This window comes from Doryrhamphus excisus, linkage group LG8 (genome assembly GCF_037039965.1).
Source record: "Doryrhamphus excisus strain RoL-2023G ecotype Guam linkage group LG8, RoL_Dexc_Guam_v1.1, whole genome shotgun sequence".
NCBI classification, from domain to species: domain Eukaryota; kingdom Metazoa; phylum Chordata; class Actinopteri; order Syngnathiformes; family Syngnathidae; genus Doryrhamphus; species Doryrhamphus excisus.
In genome coordinates, this window is record NC_136364.1 from 20,907,905 (window position 1) to 20,927,864 (window position 19,960).

The 19,960-nt window shown below is 40.1% G+C and overlaps 3 protein-coding genes across 6 annotated transcripts in view; 1 reads left to right on the plus strand and 2 right to left on the minus strand.

Moving 5' to 3' along the window:
* The window catches only part of LOC131134585 (thiamine transporter 2-like), a 97,514-nt gene that overhangs the window by 11,317 nt on the left and 66,237 nt on the right, over nt 1-19,960 (plus strand). The gene's annotated exons all lie outside the window — the stretch shown is intronic.
* Nucleotides 35-16,535, minus strand: agfg1a (ArfGAP with FG repeats 1a). Of its 4 annotated transcripts, XM_078793015.1 has the most exons (13): nt 16,201-16,535; nt 11,419-11,512; nt 9,354-9,469; nt 9,044-9,209; nt 8,681-8,837; nt 7,553-7,675; nt 6,707-6,778; nt 3,046-3,220; nt 2,887-2,966; nt 1,385-1,483; nt 1,076-1,228; nt 901-995; nt 35-820 (listed from the first exon to the last, which is right to left on the minus strand). In XM_078793015.1, the coding sequence occupies exons 1-13, from the start codon at nt 16,365-16,367 to the stop codon at nt 761-763; spliced, it is 1,557 nt and encodes a 518-aa protein (XP_078649141.1). In that variant the 5' UTR covers nt 16,368-16,535; the 3' UTR covers nt 35-760. The 4 variants fall into 4 exon arrangements, with proteins under 4 accessions (XP_078649141.1, XP_078649142.1, XP_057936017.2 ...); XM_078793016.1 differs by lacking the exon at nt 7,553-7,675 and having other exon boundaries at nt 16,201-16,534; XM_058080034.2 differs by lacking the exon at nt 6,707-6,778 and having other exon boundaries at nt 16,201-16,532.
* Nucleotides 17,188-19,871, minus strand: mrpl44 (mitochondrial ribosomal protein L44). The gene is made up of 4 exons (XM_058079984.2): nt 19,166-19,871; nt 18,278-18,746; nt 18,011-18,189; nt 17,188-17,944 (listed from the first exon to the last, which is right to left on the minus strand). Exons 1-4 carry the CDS (start codon nt 19,336-19,338, stop codon nt 17,770-17,772), a joined length of 996 nt encoding a protein of 331 aa, XP_057935967.2. The 5' UTR covers nt 19,339-19,871; the 3' UTR covers nt 17,188-17,769.

The window sequence follows — 19,960 nt, forward strand, 5'->3', positions numbered from 1 at the left end:
TAATAAAAAAGTAATGACTCACTGCAGCACCATAAAAAATTAACCCTTTTTATATATTTATATAAACAGCACAAATATACAATATAGTCATACATCAATATAAATGACTGGTTTGGTCAATTCTTAAAATCCATTTGAATATATATATATACTTTATATATATACAAATTAACTTAAAATTGTCTCTTTTTATCCGATGTAAAGTGGTTGTCAGTTCACGAGCCACCTCGACACGGATGTAGAGGAACATTGTGAAAGGGCGGAGCCTGGCGAGGGCGGCGGCGGCACGTAACGCAGCGTTAATTCGTAACCTCGCTTACAATTCCATGCATCAACATCTCCGGTTTTAACTGACAGTATTCAGCACAAATAAACAGTTTGGTTCTTTACAAATACAGCAACTGGCAGTTAAGTAACCCAATCGACAATCTTGTGTTCGATACAAATACTGATATGCACAAAAAAAAGCGGCTTTCCTGAAAGACGGAATATTCGTAGTTTCGGCATGGAGATCGACTACACTGCTTGCGATAACTTTTTTTTTTTTTGATGATCCGTTGCGGTCACGGGGTTTAAATCGGAGAGGAGGGGATCAACCGCTCCTTCCGCACGCGCCGTTAGCATACACAGTGTCACGACTTGTCACGTCCCGTAGCGGTCGATCTTCGCCAAAGCTTCCCGTACAAACGTTTTGTGTTTTAAAGCTACCTGTGAAACTAAACAGTGAAATAGGTGCAGACGTGTGAGAGCAGCTGATTGGCTATAAGAAGGGATTTGTCGAGGAACCTCCCGTTGGATACTGCGCACCTGGACCGGCACCCTGGAAGAGACATGGGCACAATTTAAGTCATTTTCAACATTATCGAATATATTTAATTTCATTTTATATATTTCACAAACCAGAAAAGGGTTGCTGGACATCGCCGGTGCGGCCATCGCCTGCCCAAATGGCGTCACCACTGGCTTGCCCGGGGCAAAGACCGAAAATCCTCCACCTGTAAAACCCCACAGTTGTTGGATTTGCAGAGTTTAATGACAAAGTGTGCCATTCACAGCGACACACACACACACACACCGTTGGGTTGCTGGGGGTACGGCGGCGCTTGTGCGAAGGGCATCTGGCCGGGAAAAGGTTGCTGGAAGGTTCCGCTAAAACTGGTGGGGAGGTTGTAGGGTGCAGCGTTGCCAAATCCGGCCGGCATGCTCATGGAGGCGGTGCCAAATGTGGCTGCAACATAAAAATTGATGTAGATGATTTCATTTAACGCCTGTAAGGAATCGAGCTCCACAAAAAAAAACACAAAAAAAAAACAGCGAAAACATAAAACGGTGTTGGACGATGAATGCGGTACAGACACACTTGCACACCCACGCTTTGACCAACCTGCCGCGGCCACACTTGCCACTCTGTTGTTCTGGAATGGGTTCACTGGTGCTGTTGCCGGGGTGACACCAGCAGCTACAAAAGGATTACTTGAAGGGCCTGTTGGAAGGGGGGGGGGGGGGGGGAGTCGCCATGAATGATTAACAACCATGACACTTGAAAATATGTAGAACATAACTTTTTCAGGCCATAGTTTACCCCCAGTCCAATGTATTCTTGGGGTTAAAGTAGTCAAGGCCATTTTATTACCCGGGTATAGGACAGACTATAGTAATGGTAATGGTAATGGTTTTATTTCATTTGAACATGCATCAGATTACAATTGAGTGCATCACATAATCAGTTCACAGTTCCACATGTCCAAAAGGAGTAGGAAGAAGCAAAGCTTATTAAATCCTACCCCTCCATCTGGTACTTTTACAATCAGTAACTGTTACATTTGTTCACTTCCTGCTTTCCATAATACAGTTTAAGGTTTTTTTTAGAATTTTTTTATTTTGTAATTTGTTCACTTCCTGCTTTCTTAATATAGTTAAAAAAAAATTTAATTTATTTATTTATACATTTATTTTTTTGTCACGTACCGAAGTACAAGGTGATATGAGCATCCAATGCCATAATGGGTACCATAGTAAGTGTCAATATAGTGATATATATAGCACATCATGACTGGTTCAAGACTCTTCATCCTTGTATTTAGCAAACATCAACTGCTTGTATTGTTTCTTGAATTGGCTCATCGTTGTGCATCGTTTGATTCCCTTACTCAATCCATTCCATAGTTTGATTCCACATACTGAAATGCTATGGCTAGCATAACGTAGTCCTAGCATAGAAGTGTTTCAAATGTAGTTCTTCCCTGTGATCATATTTCTCCTCTCTTGTAGAGAAGTATTGGATGACATTTTTAGGTAATTGGTTATTTTTAGCCTTATGCATTATTTTAGCTGTTTGAAGATGAACTATATCAGCAAGTTGAAGTATTTGTGATTTTAGAAAGAAGGCGTTAGTATGTTCTCTGAATTATCCTTACTGACCTTTTTTGCAGTACATTTAAGCGAGTGAAGATTGCTTTTATAGTTATTAGCCCATATTTCCACACAATAAGTAAGATATGGTAGAACCAGAGAGCAATAAAGAGTGTGGAGTGATTTCTGATTGAGAACAAATTTTGCTTTGTTCAATACTGAAATATTTCTGGCCACTTTATGTTGTATATTTGTAATATGAGGTTTACAGCTCATATTTTCATCTATTGTGATCCCCAGAAATTTATTTTCCTTCACCCTTATACCCCATATAAAATGTTTTTTTTTTATATTAAAAGGCGACCATTGCGTCCTTGGATATCATTTGAGCTGTAATTGTTCATCTTTTGAACCAAAATAAGGTGCATACCTTGTCAAATAATGGTACTGACTATATCTACCTTGATCTTAATATACTGTATCTGAATCCTTCAAACAGGATCTCAAACAGGTTCTGCGTAAGCTCTCTCTCACCTCCAAAACCTTGAGCCATACCAGGTAGGACCTGCTGTGCATGGGATGGGGGTACTCCAGTCTCGGAGCTAAATGCAGCCCTGCAGTGAGACCAAACGCCAAGTAAGAATAGTCAGGAACAGCAACCATGCTAGCTATGTTACCGCGGTGTCTCATCACCCTTGTGCACTGCCGCTGCTGCTGTTATTGTAAACACCAGAGGGGGCAGAAGGGCCAAAAACTGTATCGAGCTCAGCTAATGCGGCGTAGCGGTCCCCTCCTCCGGGTGCGGGTGCTCGTATATTCGGAGGCATCCCGGCAGTCGAGCTCATCCCGCCAGGAATTGCAGCGTCTCCTGTAAAAGAAACACAAAACAGCAGAGATTAATTATTAGAACTCGTCAACCAATCAAGGATTTTCTTTCCGTTGTGAAGATCAAGAAGAAAGGTCTGGAAATACCTGTCATAATTAACCGATTAACCTTCCTCTTGTGTTAGATTTCTGGTATCATCTCTTATGTTAACGGGTCGGTTTTGACCCATGTATTAAATCACTTATAAAATACACTAAAAACAATAAGTTACCATCAAATTTCTCAGGTCTTGGTTACCTTCTTAGGCTTCCTCATCCATGAAAATATTGGTTTTAATATTTTTGGTGTGGGCATTTTTGTCACTATACCCCTCCATTTCAGTTTCCAAAAATGGTCAAATGAACCTCAAAAGAATCATATTAATAAATTGAAGGTTCTTTTGTTACCTGGCTATTAATGAGAGCTATAGAACATATCTCTTAAATCAATTAGTTGTATTTATTTTCTCATTTTAGTATTAATCACTAAAGAATTTTGACTCATATACAGTGAAGAAAATAAGTATTTAAACACCCTGCTATTTTGCTATTTCTCCCACTTAGAAATCATGGAGGGGTCTGAAATTTTCATCGTAGGTGCATGTCCACTGTGAGAGAGATAAACTAAAAAGAAAAATCCAGAAATCACAATGCATGATTTTTTAACAATTTATTTGTGTGATACAGCTGCTAATAAGTATTTGAACACCTGAGAAAATGAATGTTAATATTTGGTACAGTAGCCTTTGTTTGCTATTACAGAGGTCAAACGTTTCCTGTAGTTTTTCACCAGGTTTGCACACACTGCAGGAGGGATCTTGGCCCACTCCTCCACACAGATCTTCTCTAGATCAGTCAGGTTTCTGGGCTGTCGCTGAGAAACACGGAGTTTGAGCTCCCTCCAAAGATTTTCGATTGGGTTCAGGTCTGGAGACTGGCTGGGCCATGCTAGAACCTTGATATGCTTCTTACGGAGCCACTCCTTGGTTTTCCTGGCTGTGTGCTTCGGGTCGTTGTCGTGTTGGAAGACCCAGCCACGACCCATCTTCAATGCTCTGACAGAGGGAAGGAGGTTGTTCCCCAAAATCTCACAATACACGGCCCGAGTCATCCTCTCTTTAATGCAGTGCACTCGTCCTGTCCCATGTGCAGAAAAACACCCCCAAAGCATGATGCTACCACCCCCATGCTTCACAGTAGGGATGGTGTTCTTCGGATTGTACTCTTCATTCTTCTTCCTCCAAACACGCTTATTGGAATTATGACCAAAAAGTTCTATTTTGGTCTCATCTGACCATAAAACTTTCTCCCATGACTCCTCTGTATCATCCAAATGGTCATATGCAAACTTAAGACGGGCCTTGACATGTGCTGGTTTAAGCAGGGGAACCTTTCGTGCCATGCATGATTTCACATCATGACGTCTTAGTGTATTACCTACAGTAACCTTGGAAACGGTGGTCCCAGCTCTTTTCAGGTCATTGACCAAGTCCTGTCGTGTAGTTCTGGGCTGATTCCTCACCTTTCTTAGAATCATTGAGACCCCACGAGGTGATATCTTGCATGGGGCTCCACTCCGATTGAGATTGACCGTCATGTTTAGCTTCTTCCATTTTCTAATGATAGCTCCAACAGTGGACCTTTTTTCACCAAGCTGCTTGGTAATTGCTCCGTAGCCCTTTCCAGCCTTGTGGAGGTGTACAATTTTGTCTCTGGTGTCTTTGGACAGCTCTTTGGTCTTCGCCATGTTACAAGTTAAAGTCTTACTGATTGTATGGGGTGGACAGGTGTCTTTATGCAGCTAACGACCTCAAACAGGTGCATCTGATTCAGGATGATACATGGAGTGCAGGTGGACTTCTAATGGGCAGACTAACAGGTCTTTCAGGGTCAGAATTCTAGATGATACACAGGTGTTCAAATACTTATTTGCAGCTGTATCACACAAATAAATTGTTAAAAAATCATGCATTGTGATTTCTGGATTTTTCTTTTTAGTTTATCTCTCTCACAGTGGACATGCACCTACGATGAAAATTTCAGACCCCTCCATGATTTCTAAGTGGGAGAAATAGCAAAATAGCAGGGTGTTCAAATACTTATTTTCTTCACTGTATATTAATGTCAAGAAAAGGTAAAAAAAAAAAAAAGTGATTGTTTTCATCAACAGAACTTTAGTATAAAGTGAAATGAAAAAGCAGAACAGGTCCAGATCTTGGTTCACTGTACTTCTTGCCATTCTTTCCATGATCCAAATTAGTAAAAGTGAAATCAGCCATCAGTCAAATGAGTGAATTCACCTCACATGTAAACTGGACCTTGTTTTTCTGCTGGTATACTGGAAAATCGGTCAAAATGAGAATCCCCTGAAGCTTCCATGATGAGAAGAGGAGCTGGTTGTCATTGTGTTGGCTAATTGTACACTTATGATTTCGGTTGTGGCTCAAAATATTGCTTTATAGTCATATTATTACATATTAATATAGTGGTCATAATTTCAGCCAGACCATTTTAAAATGTAGTAAAAATAATTTTTGTTGGTTTTATTTTGTTGAAATAGAGTTTCCTGACAAAGTCAAAAAGCCTTGATGCAATAAATAAATGTTATGTGATTCTTTTTATGCATTAAAATGTAAAACGGGTCGGTGCCGACACTAACACAAGAAGAGGGTTAAAAGTGGGGAATAAATAATCAATCATTTGAAAAGTATTCTTTTTACATCAATAAATATCAACTTAAATAAAATAAAGTCACTAACGGAGCCAGAGCTGATGTCCACATATAGGATGGTTTGTGGAGGTCAGTCATTCTCAAGTGGAATTGAACCGTGGCTGCAATGTGGATAAGCTACAGACACGGAACTAAAACCTAAAAGCAACTACGGACGTATGAAACGTTGGGAATCAATTTTTTTTCCTCTCCACCTGATTCTCAAGTTTTATTCGGTTGGTTTCTTCCTTATTTACCAATCAATTTGACATTATTATTATTATTATTATTATTATTATTAGTTTGAGATGAACCAGGCTAGGCGGTGGAGGTTTACCTTGCTCTGTTTCGCCAGAGCTACACACGTTTATCCAGGTCAGCGAGGGCTGCATATCTACGGGCAGGGACGCTGGTACCGTGAACTGTGAAGTTACTCTGGGAGAACCAATTGACGGATCCCAAGTCGGCACTACGTGATTTGGGGGAAGCGGTCAAAATTTGCAAAACTGGCATTGGCTCGCCCCCCCCCGAAGAGAGAGATTAACGGGGGGCCTAGATTGTCGGTGCCGGGTGACGACAATATATTCTCTACACGCAACTAAACAGACGTGCGGAAAAAGCGCCTTTTCTAAGACAGTATGTGACCTTGAACTTTAAATCTACTCTCCTGCTATGTTTCATTTTAAAGCCTTTGCACGCACACACAGAGCTTCACTCTAAACCACACAAAGACAGACGGAAAAAGGCGACAAGATCATGTACACAGCAAAGTGTACTTACTGTATGCAGCCTGCAGAGGCAGAGCGCTTTCAAACGTACACAAACTGCGGCTTGATGAGAGCACAGTCAATGCTGGCAGCCCCCAAAAGCAGCAGTTGATAAAAAGAAACGAGGAGGGGAGGAAAAACATGAATAATGGAGCAATGTCAGAAATCAAAAACGGTGCATGTGGTTAGTATGTCCGCCTCGCAGCCAGGTGGATCCGGGTTCGAATCTCAGCTTAAGACGTTCTGTGTTTGACGCATATAAAAAAATGGCGGAATGGCATAAGTGGTAAAAAAAAAAAAAATGGATGGGTGTAAGGGTGCTGAAACAAAGAGGGAAAACAGAAAGCAATTCCCAACAAAACTCAAATGTAGGAAACCAGCATGGACACCTTCTTCTACATATCCAGACTCATGACTGAAAGAACTGCGAAACCTCCACCAGAGGGCGCTGTTGTGCTGTGCATGACAAGGTTGAGCAATTTGGTCACTTTGCAAGCCAATGCAAGAAAATCAAGATGCTTTATAAACAAACAGGGGTGTCTAAAGTGCTGCCCGCAGCATGTTTTTGATTAGTTAATTAATTTTTAATTAATTTTAAAATAGGGGTCTTTAAATCCATACATATATTTTTAAAACAGCTACATAATAAATACATGAAAATATCAGAGTGGTCCCGTACATTCTTTGATTTCCAGCTCCGCATGACATACACACTTTATGCAGCATCTTTTGCTGTAATAAAATAAACCGTATTGTATTTATTTACTATGCCTTACTGTTGCGATCATGAAATGACAAAGACACACGTGTAATGAGTGTGAATTAGCGACGTGTTTGGACGAGGGGGAAGTTGCTCTACCTGCGTTTGAGGCTTGGAATGAGGCTCGGGGTGCCGAGAGGGGGAACCCACACACCGACCCGGGGATGCTCCCAAATGCATCAAAATGAGCAAAGTCTGCATTTGTGTTGCTATTCTGCGCCACTGGAGACGGTGGTAGGATGATGATCAGACAGGCAGACCAACAACGACAAGCAGAGGAAGATGGTATTTAACACGATGAGGAACATGGATGAGGCTAACATGAAAACGGACACAGCAGAGGATTATGGGATAAATACGACAGATCGTCGAGGATAGGATGTCACGTGATGTAGAGCAGCATTACAAGCTGAGAATGAATTATCATATATATATATATATATATATATATATATATATATATGGAGTGATTGTACACTTTCTGGATGATGATGGCACTAGTAAAAGCATTTGAAGTATTAGCCATAGATACACAGCAGATTCATTTTTTTCCTTGTCGTAACAAAAACACTAATAAAAAAATAATTACGACAATAATCTGCAATTTCATTGAACTGACTCGACTTTAATTATGTCATAAATTTGCTGTGGCATCATCTCAGTAAGCTTACAAAAAGTCACATTTATTTTGGTCCAGAACTGGATGAATACACTAAAAATGACCACAAGTCCTTGTATTAGTAATGAGGGAGTTGTCTGCAGCATAGCCTCCTCCAACAAGTACAAGAGAGAAAGATATTTCCGGTAACTCAAAAATGACCATGGATAAACAACTAAAAAATGCAACGCAAGAACAAAGCTCGATAAAAGCGCTCCGTAATCCATGCTCAGTATAGCGGGTCAGATAAGTCAGATAAGTAAAATGCTGAAGGACAAAACGACACTGAAGCGTTTGTGGCGTTATCGTCTTTCGTAAATGTACGTGAATGTGCCTTGCCAATTGCGCTAGAACGCGATAAATACGAGATGAATATCATTATGGCTTTTTTTTTTTTTTTAAATATTGAACATTAAATCTGTTTATGTAAAAAAATTCAAACTGAAGTTCTCTGCTTTTTGTTGAGAAACAAAAATGTAACTAAGAAAACAATATTTGGTCCAACAAATATTAAGATATAGAAAATGGGTTTATGAACTATTTAAGTTACAATTCCATCTCTCACTTACTTGTGTGGCTGTTGAAATGTGCAAAGTTTGCAAAACTCGAGCCGGCGCCTGTGCTCATTTTTGGCGGGGCGGCAAAGATGTCTCCGCCGAGGTCACCCAGGAGGTCAAACTTCTTGTCATGCTGCTGATGGCTTTGCCCACGGCCGGTCACTGGAGACTGGCGGATACAGGAGACGGAATTGTAAACCGGCACGCATGAACAGAAAGCCATCACGTTCCTGTACAGTGTACGCTCACTGACCAAGACGTTGGGGACACCAAAATATGACAATATACACCGCTAAGAATCAACTTCTCAAAGTATTGTCATACTTTGGGTTGGCTATCAGTTGTACACATGTTAATGTACTTTATCACACTCACCTGATTAGGTGGGGTGTTCTTGTTAAGGTGCAGGGTAGGGGCCGAGTCCCCCAGGAGGGACTTTAGAGGTCTAACCTCGGGAGTACTGCTGTTGCTACTGTTTGACGAGCCAGAGATAGAAGCATGGACGGATGCAACGACCTTTGCCTGCTCAGGTGGTACATACCTAGGAAGCAAAACATACGCAAAAACCCACAAATGTCAGCAAACAACCTGACAAAAAGTATATATATATAGAGAGATATATGTCACATTAGAGATGATGATGTCATTTATGGTGCAGGAATTGTATTTTTAAGAAGTCGTTTACCATCTCTTCTTCTCATATTTGTCTTGAAGAAACTCTTTGACTTTCTGTGGTTCTCTGAAATCCGGCACTGAAGTGGTTTTCCCATCATAAAGGCCGAGCCAGATCTGTCTGCATACCTGAAACACGCAGTACAAGCAAAACAATTGATTCCAGGAAACCTTTTTTTTTTTTTCAGGACGCAACTACAAATCTAGTTATTTTGAGCCTAATAAAAAGAGTAGTGGCTGGGTGGGTCGGTCCACTTGTTGGGGGTGTGACGAGAAACCCAACTCACGAGACAAGATACACAAGAACCAGATGACATTTTAACATTGATTTTAAAGAGGGGCTATCATGCTCCATTTTGGGCCCTTTGTATTGAGTTATGGACTCCTATAGAGCAGCGACACACAATAACCAGCATAGAAAGTGTTCTAGTTCTTCCAGAGGCTGCACCTATTCACGCTACATTAATTGCTGTTTGACTACTGATCCCATCTTGACCCTCAAAAACCTTTTTTATTACTTACATGGCAGCTCTGGCCAATAACACTCATAATAAATCGAAAAAATGACAGTTAATCAATGTGATCTGAATCAGACAATTTCATCATAGATGATGGGAATCTCCAGCATAAAACCGTGCTCGGAGCATCCCTCGTGTTCAACCTTAAAATAGGTGCTTTATTGTAAAATTAATTTGGCATAGTATAGTACGACAGCTAACAGCTGTTTCAACAATACAAGCATATTTTTTCTTACGCTAAATCACACTTAAGCTGCAACAGGGGTGATAAGATCATTTTGGGAAAAAAATTTTTTTAGCTTCAATTAGAATTTTGTCCGCATGATGTTCTGTTGAGACTACAGGGGGCAAAAAAATAATAATTTTGGCACTGTTGATGACGCAGCACAATTTTTTTTTTAAACGTAAGATACCCTTGGAGACAAAACAAGGCACTTTGAAACCACTAAGGACTGTTTTCTGAACCACAGAAAACTGCAATTTCAATGTACTTTACAATAAGTCTCTCCTTTACTTTGCTACCAAAATTAGATGCAGAGAAAAACATTTTTAAGCAAATTGAACTTCTTATTCAGATAAGGCAAGATCAGGCAACAACATTTCGTTGGCAATTTCACTGCTGTGTTAATGTGCAATGACAATAAAGGAAGTCTATCTATCTATCTATCTATCTAGTATCTATCTATAAGGGGTTTTAAGACATTCTTCATTGTATAAAACATCATAGGCACCAGCCTGCATGTTTTTTTTTTGTTTTTTTTAATCTATGTCGAGTGTCTCTATGGGCAGACAGAAGGCCACTTGAAGGCTGTAGTATTTATAACAGCTCTGGAGGACCGATGACTCTGCTCCAACCTTGAGTCTATTTTGCTGCAGCTTTAAATAGACGACCTCCCAGGTGGCGATGCCACGTTGAATCCGTTTACTAGAAATTTATACTGAATAACGATGCACTTTAGTCTGCCTGTCCAGTAACAGTTACCTCGGGGTGAAGCCGGGCAAAGTAAATGATTAACTGCAAGAGGATGGTTGAGGCATGTTGGAGATCGGCAGTCGGCGGTGTACGGGAGAGAAGGAGGTCTGATGCCGAAGCGGAGACGGTGTCGCCAACATGCTAACCACTAATCCACAGTGCGGCAACTTGGTTATTTATGAATTGAAAATGGTCCATCACCAAGCTTTATCATTAGCACATTACATGCAATGGCTAAAGAAATGTACAAATACTTGGGGTTATGTGTTTACTGTGCAGCATGTTATTGGGGCTAAGGAATGCCCATTACTGGGATCTGGGATCACAGGATCTGGTGTCATGAGATCTTGCAAGGTTAAAACCTGACAAGATTTCTAGATCTTGATTTTAGAAAATAATAAAATAATAAATAAGAAAATAAAAGTTCATGATAATACAGTAAACATGTATATTGGGACACCAATATAAATGAAATCTTATTTGATCATATCACTCACACAGTCTTTGTCCTTCTTTCTGCTGTGACTATGCCCTCTGTGCTGTGGGGTGTTCAGGCACACTCGTAATCGCAAGCGTCAGGTACCTACCTCGTTGCCGTGCTTTTGAAGAAACTCTATTTCCTGTTGTGTGAATGTTGTCATAGAGATGGACTTGACTCTGTTGGGTGGATTTAGTCCTCGTCTGTGAAAGGAGGGGAAAAAAAAACAAAAAAACACTGGAATCAGTTTTAGGTGAAGGCCTGACATCTTGCTAGATCCCATAACTCAGTAAGAGGCTAAGAAACTTGCACCATAAAGAGACATACTGGTTTGGGTGGTGCGAAACCACTGATTTCCTTTCCGATCCGATACCAAGTAAAATTCAGTGTTTCACCCAGCAACCCCTGCCCCCGAGAAGGTCATTTTATTTTCTATATTGCGGCACATTTGCAATGCATTGACTTTCTTGCAATTTCTCTTTGAAAACAAAACAGTTGCAACACTTGGCGAGGAGCAATTACGACAGCCATTGTATGACTCGGCTGCACTGCAAATGCATGTGTGCACATGTTGTTAGAGTCCGGCGCCCAGGACACCCACCGCCCGCCACTCCGAAAATGTAAACCCCGGTGGAAACGCTGGCCTGCTTCAGTTTCAAGCCGCGTTCAGCAAATCAACAAAAATACACATCTATTGCTGACGAATTTGTATTTCTTGCTCTGTCACTTGTTGAAAGTTAACCTTAATAAGCAACTTGTATTAACATAAACTCCAAAAGGAACACCAATATCTAAATAAATGAATATCATGCAATTTCATCTCTAATCATAGCACATTACCGTCCATAGATTTGAGCAAAACACTGCAGTGTAACAGGAGCACAACCACATATTGCACAATAAAATAATGATGACTTCGTCACTACTGCACAACAGACCAGGGAATACAGCTCATTTACATACTGTCACTGCTGCAGGGTGAGGAAAACACTGGCAGAATCACAAAGGAGAAGTTGCGCACCATCTTTCACGTTGTTGTTCGATTTCCCCCAACAAAAAAAGCTTATTGCACACTACACTTTCATGATACTGTACATGAAATGATTCATTTATGTAAAGTTTGGCAAGTTTCTTGAACACAGAATTTGATTTTCACAGATTTAAAAACAAAATAATATAAATGACATTCTGTTCAGTCATCTTTCACAGGTTCTATCATTCAAATTAAGGGATTGCCAACACAATGATGTGTGATCATTTTGAGTTCATTATCTCACTCAGACACAGACTGGTCCAAATCAGTTTGATTACGAGCAACATTTGGAAGGTCATCCGGGGTGCTGACATTTAGAGCCGCAACAATTAATCAATGACAACTCGATCGTCGAATTAATTGAAAACTACTTTAGTATTCCATTAGTCTTTTTTTTTTTTTAAATATCCTCTGATTTTTGAGGCCCCCGCCTTGATATGAAAGTTTAATGTTAGTGCGGCCCCGCCCAAGTTTGATATGGATGCTGTATGGTATCATGTACCCAGAAAAAATTATTACGTTTGATTAATGTTCATGTTAAAGGTTAAATAACTGTTAATAGTTATCCTCTCTATCCGTGTGGAAGTGGTAAGTTTTTGGCTATTTAAGTTTAAAGGAAATAACTTGAAGGCTACCGTTTAGGTCGCTAGCTCTCTAGTTTGCGAGTTAGCATGTGTCTCAAGGCCCTGCAGTTGCGCAATATGTTGTAAATAAAAAGAGTATAAATGTGACTATAGTCGTGTTTTGTCATGTCTACAGGGCTCTAATAATGCTTTGTTCATTTTAATCTGAAAAAAATAATTTTTCTACCCACCAACTATATGTGGTTTCTTAAGTTTTTATTATTTGTTGTTTTATTATTATTATTATTATTATTATTATTATTATTATTAATTACTGATTGATTGATTTTCTTTATTTTTGATTTGTTTATTTATTTTTCATCTTATTTTGTGCAGAAAAATAAAAACTAAGATATTTGAGGAGCTTTTATTGTAGAAAATCGGAACCAAAGCACTGAAAAAAGTTTGTATATTTTTCTGGTTTTAATAAATGCGTTTTTCTTTTTTTTTTTGGAAAACCTGATGCGGCCCAGCCTCGCCCAGACCCTAGCTCCAGTGGCCCCCAGGTAAATTGAGTTTGAGACCCCTGATGTAGACCTAGTGGGGTAACTTCCTGCAGATCGGCAAACTTCCAGAAAGCAACGTCTTGAGTGGAGTTCCTGCAGGGAAAGTCTCCACCTTCAAAAGGAATGTGTTTACATAGCGGATTCCGTCTCGACCCGCGAAACAACCACAACTATTGTGGGGGGGTAAGATGCGACAAGGAAGGTAGATGTACCCCTGTAATAATCCTTTATCATGGAAACAATGCTCTAGAAATAACGTGTCGGCAAAAGAGTAGCACATTTAGAGCAAAACAAAACGGACTGAACTAGAAAATGCTATTTTGACTGGACTTGCAAATTCTTGCCAAAGTAGCTCTGCTTCTGCAGTTTCTTGTGGCAAGATGGTAACACAGCGGGCTGAAGATCAAGTTCGAGCATGCATAGCATGGCATGGAACATTTTTTGCTATGACAGTGTGCTCGATGAGAAAACAAAACCTTTCCACTGCTTCCTGTTGCACAAGCACATCACATGCCGGTTATGTGGCAACACAGAAAACCATTCCACCTCCGGGGCCTATACAGCAAGCAATGAGAGCTTTAGCAATGTGCACTCTTCACTCAAAACTAAATGTTATGTATGTATATTAAAAATACTAAAAAAAATTTTTTTTTTTTTTTTTAAACTAATACCATCAGAAATATTTACTGGTGAAAGACTGGCTTACAAAAATGACTACATCTCCATTATATTCCACAATATTAATATCAATATGTCACCATCTCATGTGCTACAGTAACTGAATTGTTTACAATGTTTGTATAAACTCTGAGGCACACTCATTGATCAGGTATTATAGTATTGTGACATTATTATTGTTAAAAATATAATGTAATATGTAATTGCATGAATAAAATGTAACTGAAAAAATGACTGCAGCATGCAGACTGCACACAATTATCAAATGAAAAAGCGGAAGGACATGTGCAAACTATTGACCATGTGAATGAGGAGAACAGGAAGGATATATGGACATGATTGGTTTATCTGGTAATTGGCCAATTTATTTTCTTCAATAATTTTCAGTCCCAATTAGTTTCCTTTTGTGAACCGATAACATACAGTAAATATCACACCTATTTTAAAAATATATGTATTCAAAAATCGACATGAACTGACTGGAATGTAAACTATTTATTGCAAAAAATTGCACACTCACATTTAATTCCACCTACATAGTCTTCTGAGAGTGGGCACAAGATGGTATCAAAAATGATGCCATTCTCTAAAAGCTCTATTTTGAAAGGGTAGTTGAATCATATTGTCCAATTTTGGTGTAGAACAGTACTACGCCAAACCGAGAAGTGACATGTCATTTACGTTTTGTTCACTTCCTGTGTTTGTTTAATTTTCTTTCGGCTTTTTTCGAGTGTAAAGAAAGTATTACACTTTGAAACTGATGTATGTAATAGTTATTTAATCACTCTGAGCCTGTCGCCAGAGACCACTAAGTCATCAAATGGACTCAACTTTAATTGCGGACTTTTGAAGTGTACACATGGTGCATAGTTAAACTCAGTGTCTCCATCCTGAATGTAAATAAAAACAATGGCAGCAAACATACTTGCTTTATTTAATTTTATTTAATGTAATTAATTATTTATGTAATTTATTATTTAATTTTATTTAATGTGCCTTGGACAAATACACAAACCGTGACTGAAGTACTGCCTTTCTTTATGTTTTTCATAGTATTCTGCAAGGAGGAAAGTACGAACGAGTTGAGCTGATGATGAAGCAACGGTGTAGAATAAACTGCTAAGAAGAGAACATTCTAAAGTGGATTAATAAAAGTAGATAACACAACTACTACAGTGAGTACACACGTCTAAAAGAACAGAAAATACTCAATGTTACCACATGATTCGGTAGACAAAGGAGGACCCCTTTGTAGTCTGTTTTGAAAACCATGTGTGGCCTTCTGTCACACAAACCCATGTGCTCTTCTAAACAGCGCCCCCAGTGGTCAAATGGAATATAGGTCAGCAAATGAAAGGCAGCACCAAAATAGGCCCAGTACAAACCGAATAAACGAGAGCTTAAATAGTCCATACATTCACTAGTAAACTAGTAAACAATTGTTTAATTGCTTAAATAATTGTATGTAAGAATAGGGAATTATTTTGTAGACATTCGTTGTATTAAATGTTCGAAAATAATTGTGTTGATACATTTTTGGGCAAAAATCTTTGTCGTGTTTGTTGTAGTTTTCATCAAGAAATTCCCAATAATTCAATTATCTAAAAAAAATCCCAAGTATAAAGTATCGGTATAGGTGCAACTTGTAATACATTGTATTTACTTGGTATCGGATCGATGGCAAAATTCGTAGTATCGCCCACCCCAGTGCTTTGGTTAGCTCAGACGGGAGGTTGGTGCCAAAAGCGACAAGCAACTGGTAGTATAGCTGCCGTGTTTGTCGACCCGACTTCTGTCACCGGCTGCCATGAAAAGACAAAGTCAAAAAGGGCGACTGTCAGCCCAAATGCCAACAAATGTGTCAATGAATGAGACTGCGAACATGCTAAAACTCTCACTGACACCTAACGTTCTTGAGCAGCCATCGTTAGCCCAATGCTAGTAAGCTAACCGCTAGTGTGTGCCATATGTAACAGAGTTAAGTCCAACATTTGGTGCAGCGTTTGTGAGCGCCATGTCCATTCTAAAGGTCATGCGGCTGAGTGACTCACAGAATGCCGGAGCAGGAGGTACACACGAAGGAGCCCACCGTCATGTTGGCATAGGTCGGACCGCGCTGGTCGCAGTCAAAGCACTTTCTGTTGGCAGGCAAACTCGTCATTTCCCTCAGCATCTTCAGGTGTTTCTCTTCTTGCTTTCGTTTCGCACTCGCCGCCATGATAGCGTCGACACAAACCGCGATTTAATTAAATAAAATAAATTGCCGATATTTTAAAAGAGAACTAAATTAAAGGTGTGTGCTTGTTTGAGGTTGCCGACCGTTTAGCTGACGGGGAGGGGAAGGGTGGGTGGTTCGGTTGTCAAGGCGGCCTAGAACAGGGAGTTTGATGGTGCATTCGTGTTTTCCTGGTAAGTCGGAATTTCCGGTTTCCCTTTGATACAGCAACGCCCATTTCACGAAGTGATCCTTCCAACCTCTACCAGTCAATCAACTCTGCTCATTACAACCACGACATATCTACTCGGACTGTTTCATGTTAGTGACATGAGCAGTACGTGGTACAGTAAATAGTGGTAGAACCATTTACAAATCTTCCGAGCAGCAGGAACGCAGCATTATTACGTCAGGACATTTCTTTCGACAGAGCAAGATACGAACCTTTATATACTTCCGCATTCGTTTCTAGCGCTTTGCTAGTAGCTCGTGTAACTGAATGTTTGCCTATATATTATCTGTATGATTGTATTTAAATATTTTCTCATTATATATGTCACAGAGACATATCAGGCCTTGAATTGTAACTTCAACAGTGAGATTTTTCAAAAAGTTACAAAAGACTTGTACTCTCGCGTCTCTTTTTTCCGAGTGGCTGTTTTGCGCGCTCCCCAAATAAAGAGCGCCATCTTGTGGGTTAACTGTAATTCAAATTGTGTAGTGTTTATTGTATAAATGTACAAGAATATTACAATAAAAGTATTGACTTGAACCCCACTGAAAAGCTTTGGTGGGTTTTGAAAATGGCTTACTACAAAAGATGAGTTGTGATAAGATTAAAGTAGGTTTTGAGACTGGAGTAGTCATTAAAAGCGGCATTTATTGTTGATTTTCAATGTAACATTGGTTTATTATGTCCATTGTCTAGACTTAGTTTGTACAGTTTGCCTCTAATTTGTTGGGGTTTAGGAATTTGAACTTCAACTGTATCTCTTTTGCCTGTTTAGAATATGATAAAATGGTATTTCCACTGAAGTGTATATGACATTTAAGCAATGTAATACAACAAACAACAACATATGTATACAAACAGGAGACACATGAGCTCATTAACTAAAATAGGTTTCTGAGCAAAGACACATTGCGCTACACTTTGAAAACCTCTGACTTAGATGACATGGAGCAGAGCAATTACATGACATGAATATTTTATTCCAAGAACAAAATTGCATAACTGGCACTGTATTATGTACATTGGGTATTCAGTATAAATACCCAGAGTTTTTTTTTTTTTAGAGCAACAAAGTCAGGGTTCTGCCTCCTAATTTTTCCTAAATCTCGTTCATCAACACGTAAAAGATCGCAAGGCAATGAAAATGATCCAAATAAGTAAAATGTTCCAATATTAACTGCTGCTGACTGATTGAAGTAAAGGCTGCTCATGCTGTGGTTGCGGAGTAAAGTCAAAGGGTCTGCGGTTCTCGGTGTAGCCATAGAGTTTCCTCAAGGCCACACGAGCTGCCTCCTCCTCTGCTGCAGAAAGTGTCTCGCCTGGACCCTGAGCTAGGAGCTTCTTATCACTGAATGGAGAAGAGATGTGATAAATAAAAACACAAACAGAATTTTAACAAACAAATCAGACGTACCTGTACAAACCAACAAAATACAGCGGCAGTACGGTGCTGGCCCCAGCAGACCTGATGAGGCGAGGCTCTGGAAGAGGAACATTCCTCTTATTCAGTTCCTCCACCAGAAGTCCCATTGGATTAACCACCGTCCACATATCAAATAGGTCTTTTCCTATCAGCTGGGAAACCAGGAAATCCTAAAAATGAAGGTACATTAGTGCATGAGCAGATATGTAATATATAATTGAGGGTTCTGAACTCAATATGCGACACATTAACTCATACCCTGAGAAAATATCCTGTGCGCTCAGCTCCAGTGCTTTCATGCAGTGCTCCAACCACTGCCATAAACGTAGAACGAAGCACATCATCTGGGACAGGAAATGTTGAACTCATGGTTAAATCCTCAACGCCAAGATTTCTGGCTACATCGCTTACTAGGGCCACACTAGCCAGATGCCCCACGATACTGTCTACGCCCTCAGTTGGCAGGCTGGGAAAACTGGCCCTGCACCAATCAGTGAGAAAGCTTTCCGTGAAGGCTTCCCCCTTTGCGCTCAAATGAATGTTATCTTTGAGAGCAAGAGCTGCGACTGCCGAGTCCATGCCCAGCTCCTGTCTCCTTTTTTGTTCCGCCTCCAGGTAACAGGGATTAACAAAAGCGGTTTTCAGTAGCTCCAGGGAAAAGTTCTCATGTAGGCGGGTGCTGAAAGCCTGGACCTCAGCATGATAATCCCAATTAGGCTTTTGAGATCTGAAAGAAATGCAGACATGAAGCTGATTAGAGTGTTGTATTTTTCCGAGCCAATAGCCAATCTAAACATAAGACACACGACCTTAATACCACAGCTTGGAATTTACTTTAAATGCACTGCACTAAAATACTTCAATAGTGCCCCCCCCACGTCCTATTAATAATACGTCCTTAATTTATTAATACAATTGGCAAGTTTAGCTAATGCTAAGACTGAGTTGTTTCTGACCGGCTCGCTCAGCTATCATCACAGAAATCCATAGTTATGTGATAAACGTATCAACACATTTCCAAAATTGTTAAACAACTTAAAAAACAACCAAGAAATAAATTAAACACCAAACAATGTAATTATCCAAAATGCGAATGGCCCCCGAGACGATCTCTACCCAACACATTTTAGCATACGTTAGCCTCACCTTGGTTTGGGCGGCGGAGGTCCTTCAAGTTTTAGCTTTAGTGCCATTAAATGTGTGTAGGCTCTCATCCAGCGCTTCATCCCACGGACCTGCGTGACCGTGGCGTTCCAACTACAACGTTGGCTGCGAATTGCAACCGTCAAGGCGCCACTGAGGATAACCCCTGACGCCATGTTTGCTACTTTGACAAACTTGTGCGTCAGTTAAACCAGTCCGGCGGCAAACAAGTAACAACATCCGGCTGTCGTAGAGTTACTAATATGAACACAAACACCAATAGTCATCCTGAGGAGCTGCGTAACTGTTATATTCCAACGTAAAGGTTGTCAGTGTATTCCTAACGTCAACGCACCACTTTTGAGGATAGATCCTGACGACATGTGGCTACTTTGCTATAGGTGTGCGTCCCTTAAACCAGTCTGGAAAGAAACAAGTAGCAATATCCGGTTGTCAAAGTGTTACCATAGGAACCAAAACCTCAGTAGCCATCCCTAGAGCCGACGTAAATGCTAAATTAAAACTAAAACGTTCTCAGTGTATTCCAACCGTCAACGCACGGATTTATGAAGGTAGGCCATGACGCCATGTTGCTACTTTGACAAACCTGTGCGTCAGTCAAACCAGTCCGGTGGCAAACAAGTGACAACATCCGGCTGTCGTAGAGTAACTAATACGAACACAAACACCAATAGTCATTCTGAGGAGCTGCGTAACTGTTATATTCCAACTTAAAGGTTGTCAGTGTATTCCTAACGTCAACGCGCCACTTTTGAGCATAGAACCTGACGACATGTG

Excerpts from the sequence above, each read along its gene's own strand:
- agfg1a (XM_078793015.1), bottom strand. The coding sequence starts at position 16,367 with ATGGCGGCGAGTGCGAAACGAAAGCAAGAAGAGAAACACCTGAAGATG. Across the intron at positions 1,484-2,886 it reads TATGGCTCAAGGTTTTGGAG|GCCCTTCAAGTAATCCTTTT; the intron begins GTGAGAGAGAGC and ends CCCTTCCAACAG. Across the intron at positions 821-900 it reads TGTCCAGCAACCCTTTTCTG|GGTGCCGGTCCAGGTGCGCA; the intron begins GTTTGTGAAATA and ends TGTCTCTTCCAG.
- mrpl44 (XM_058079984.2), bottom strand. The coding sequence starts at position 19,338 with ATGGCGTCAGGGGTTATCCTCAGTGGCGCCTTGACGGTTGCAATTCGC. Across the intron at positions 18,190-18,277 it reads GCACAGGATATTTTCTCAGG|GATTTCCTGGTTTCCCAGCT; the intron begins GTATGAGTTAAT and ends CTTCATTTTTAG. Across the intron at positions 17,945-18,010 it reads TATTTTGTTGGTTTGTACAG|TGATAAGAAGCTCCTAGCTC; the intron begins GTACGTCTGATT and ends TTCTCCATTCAG.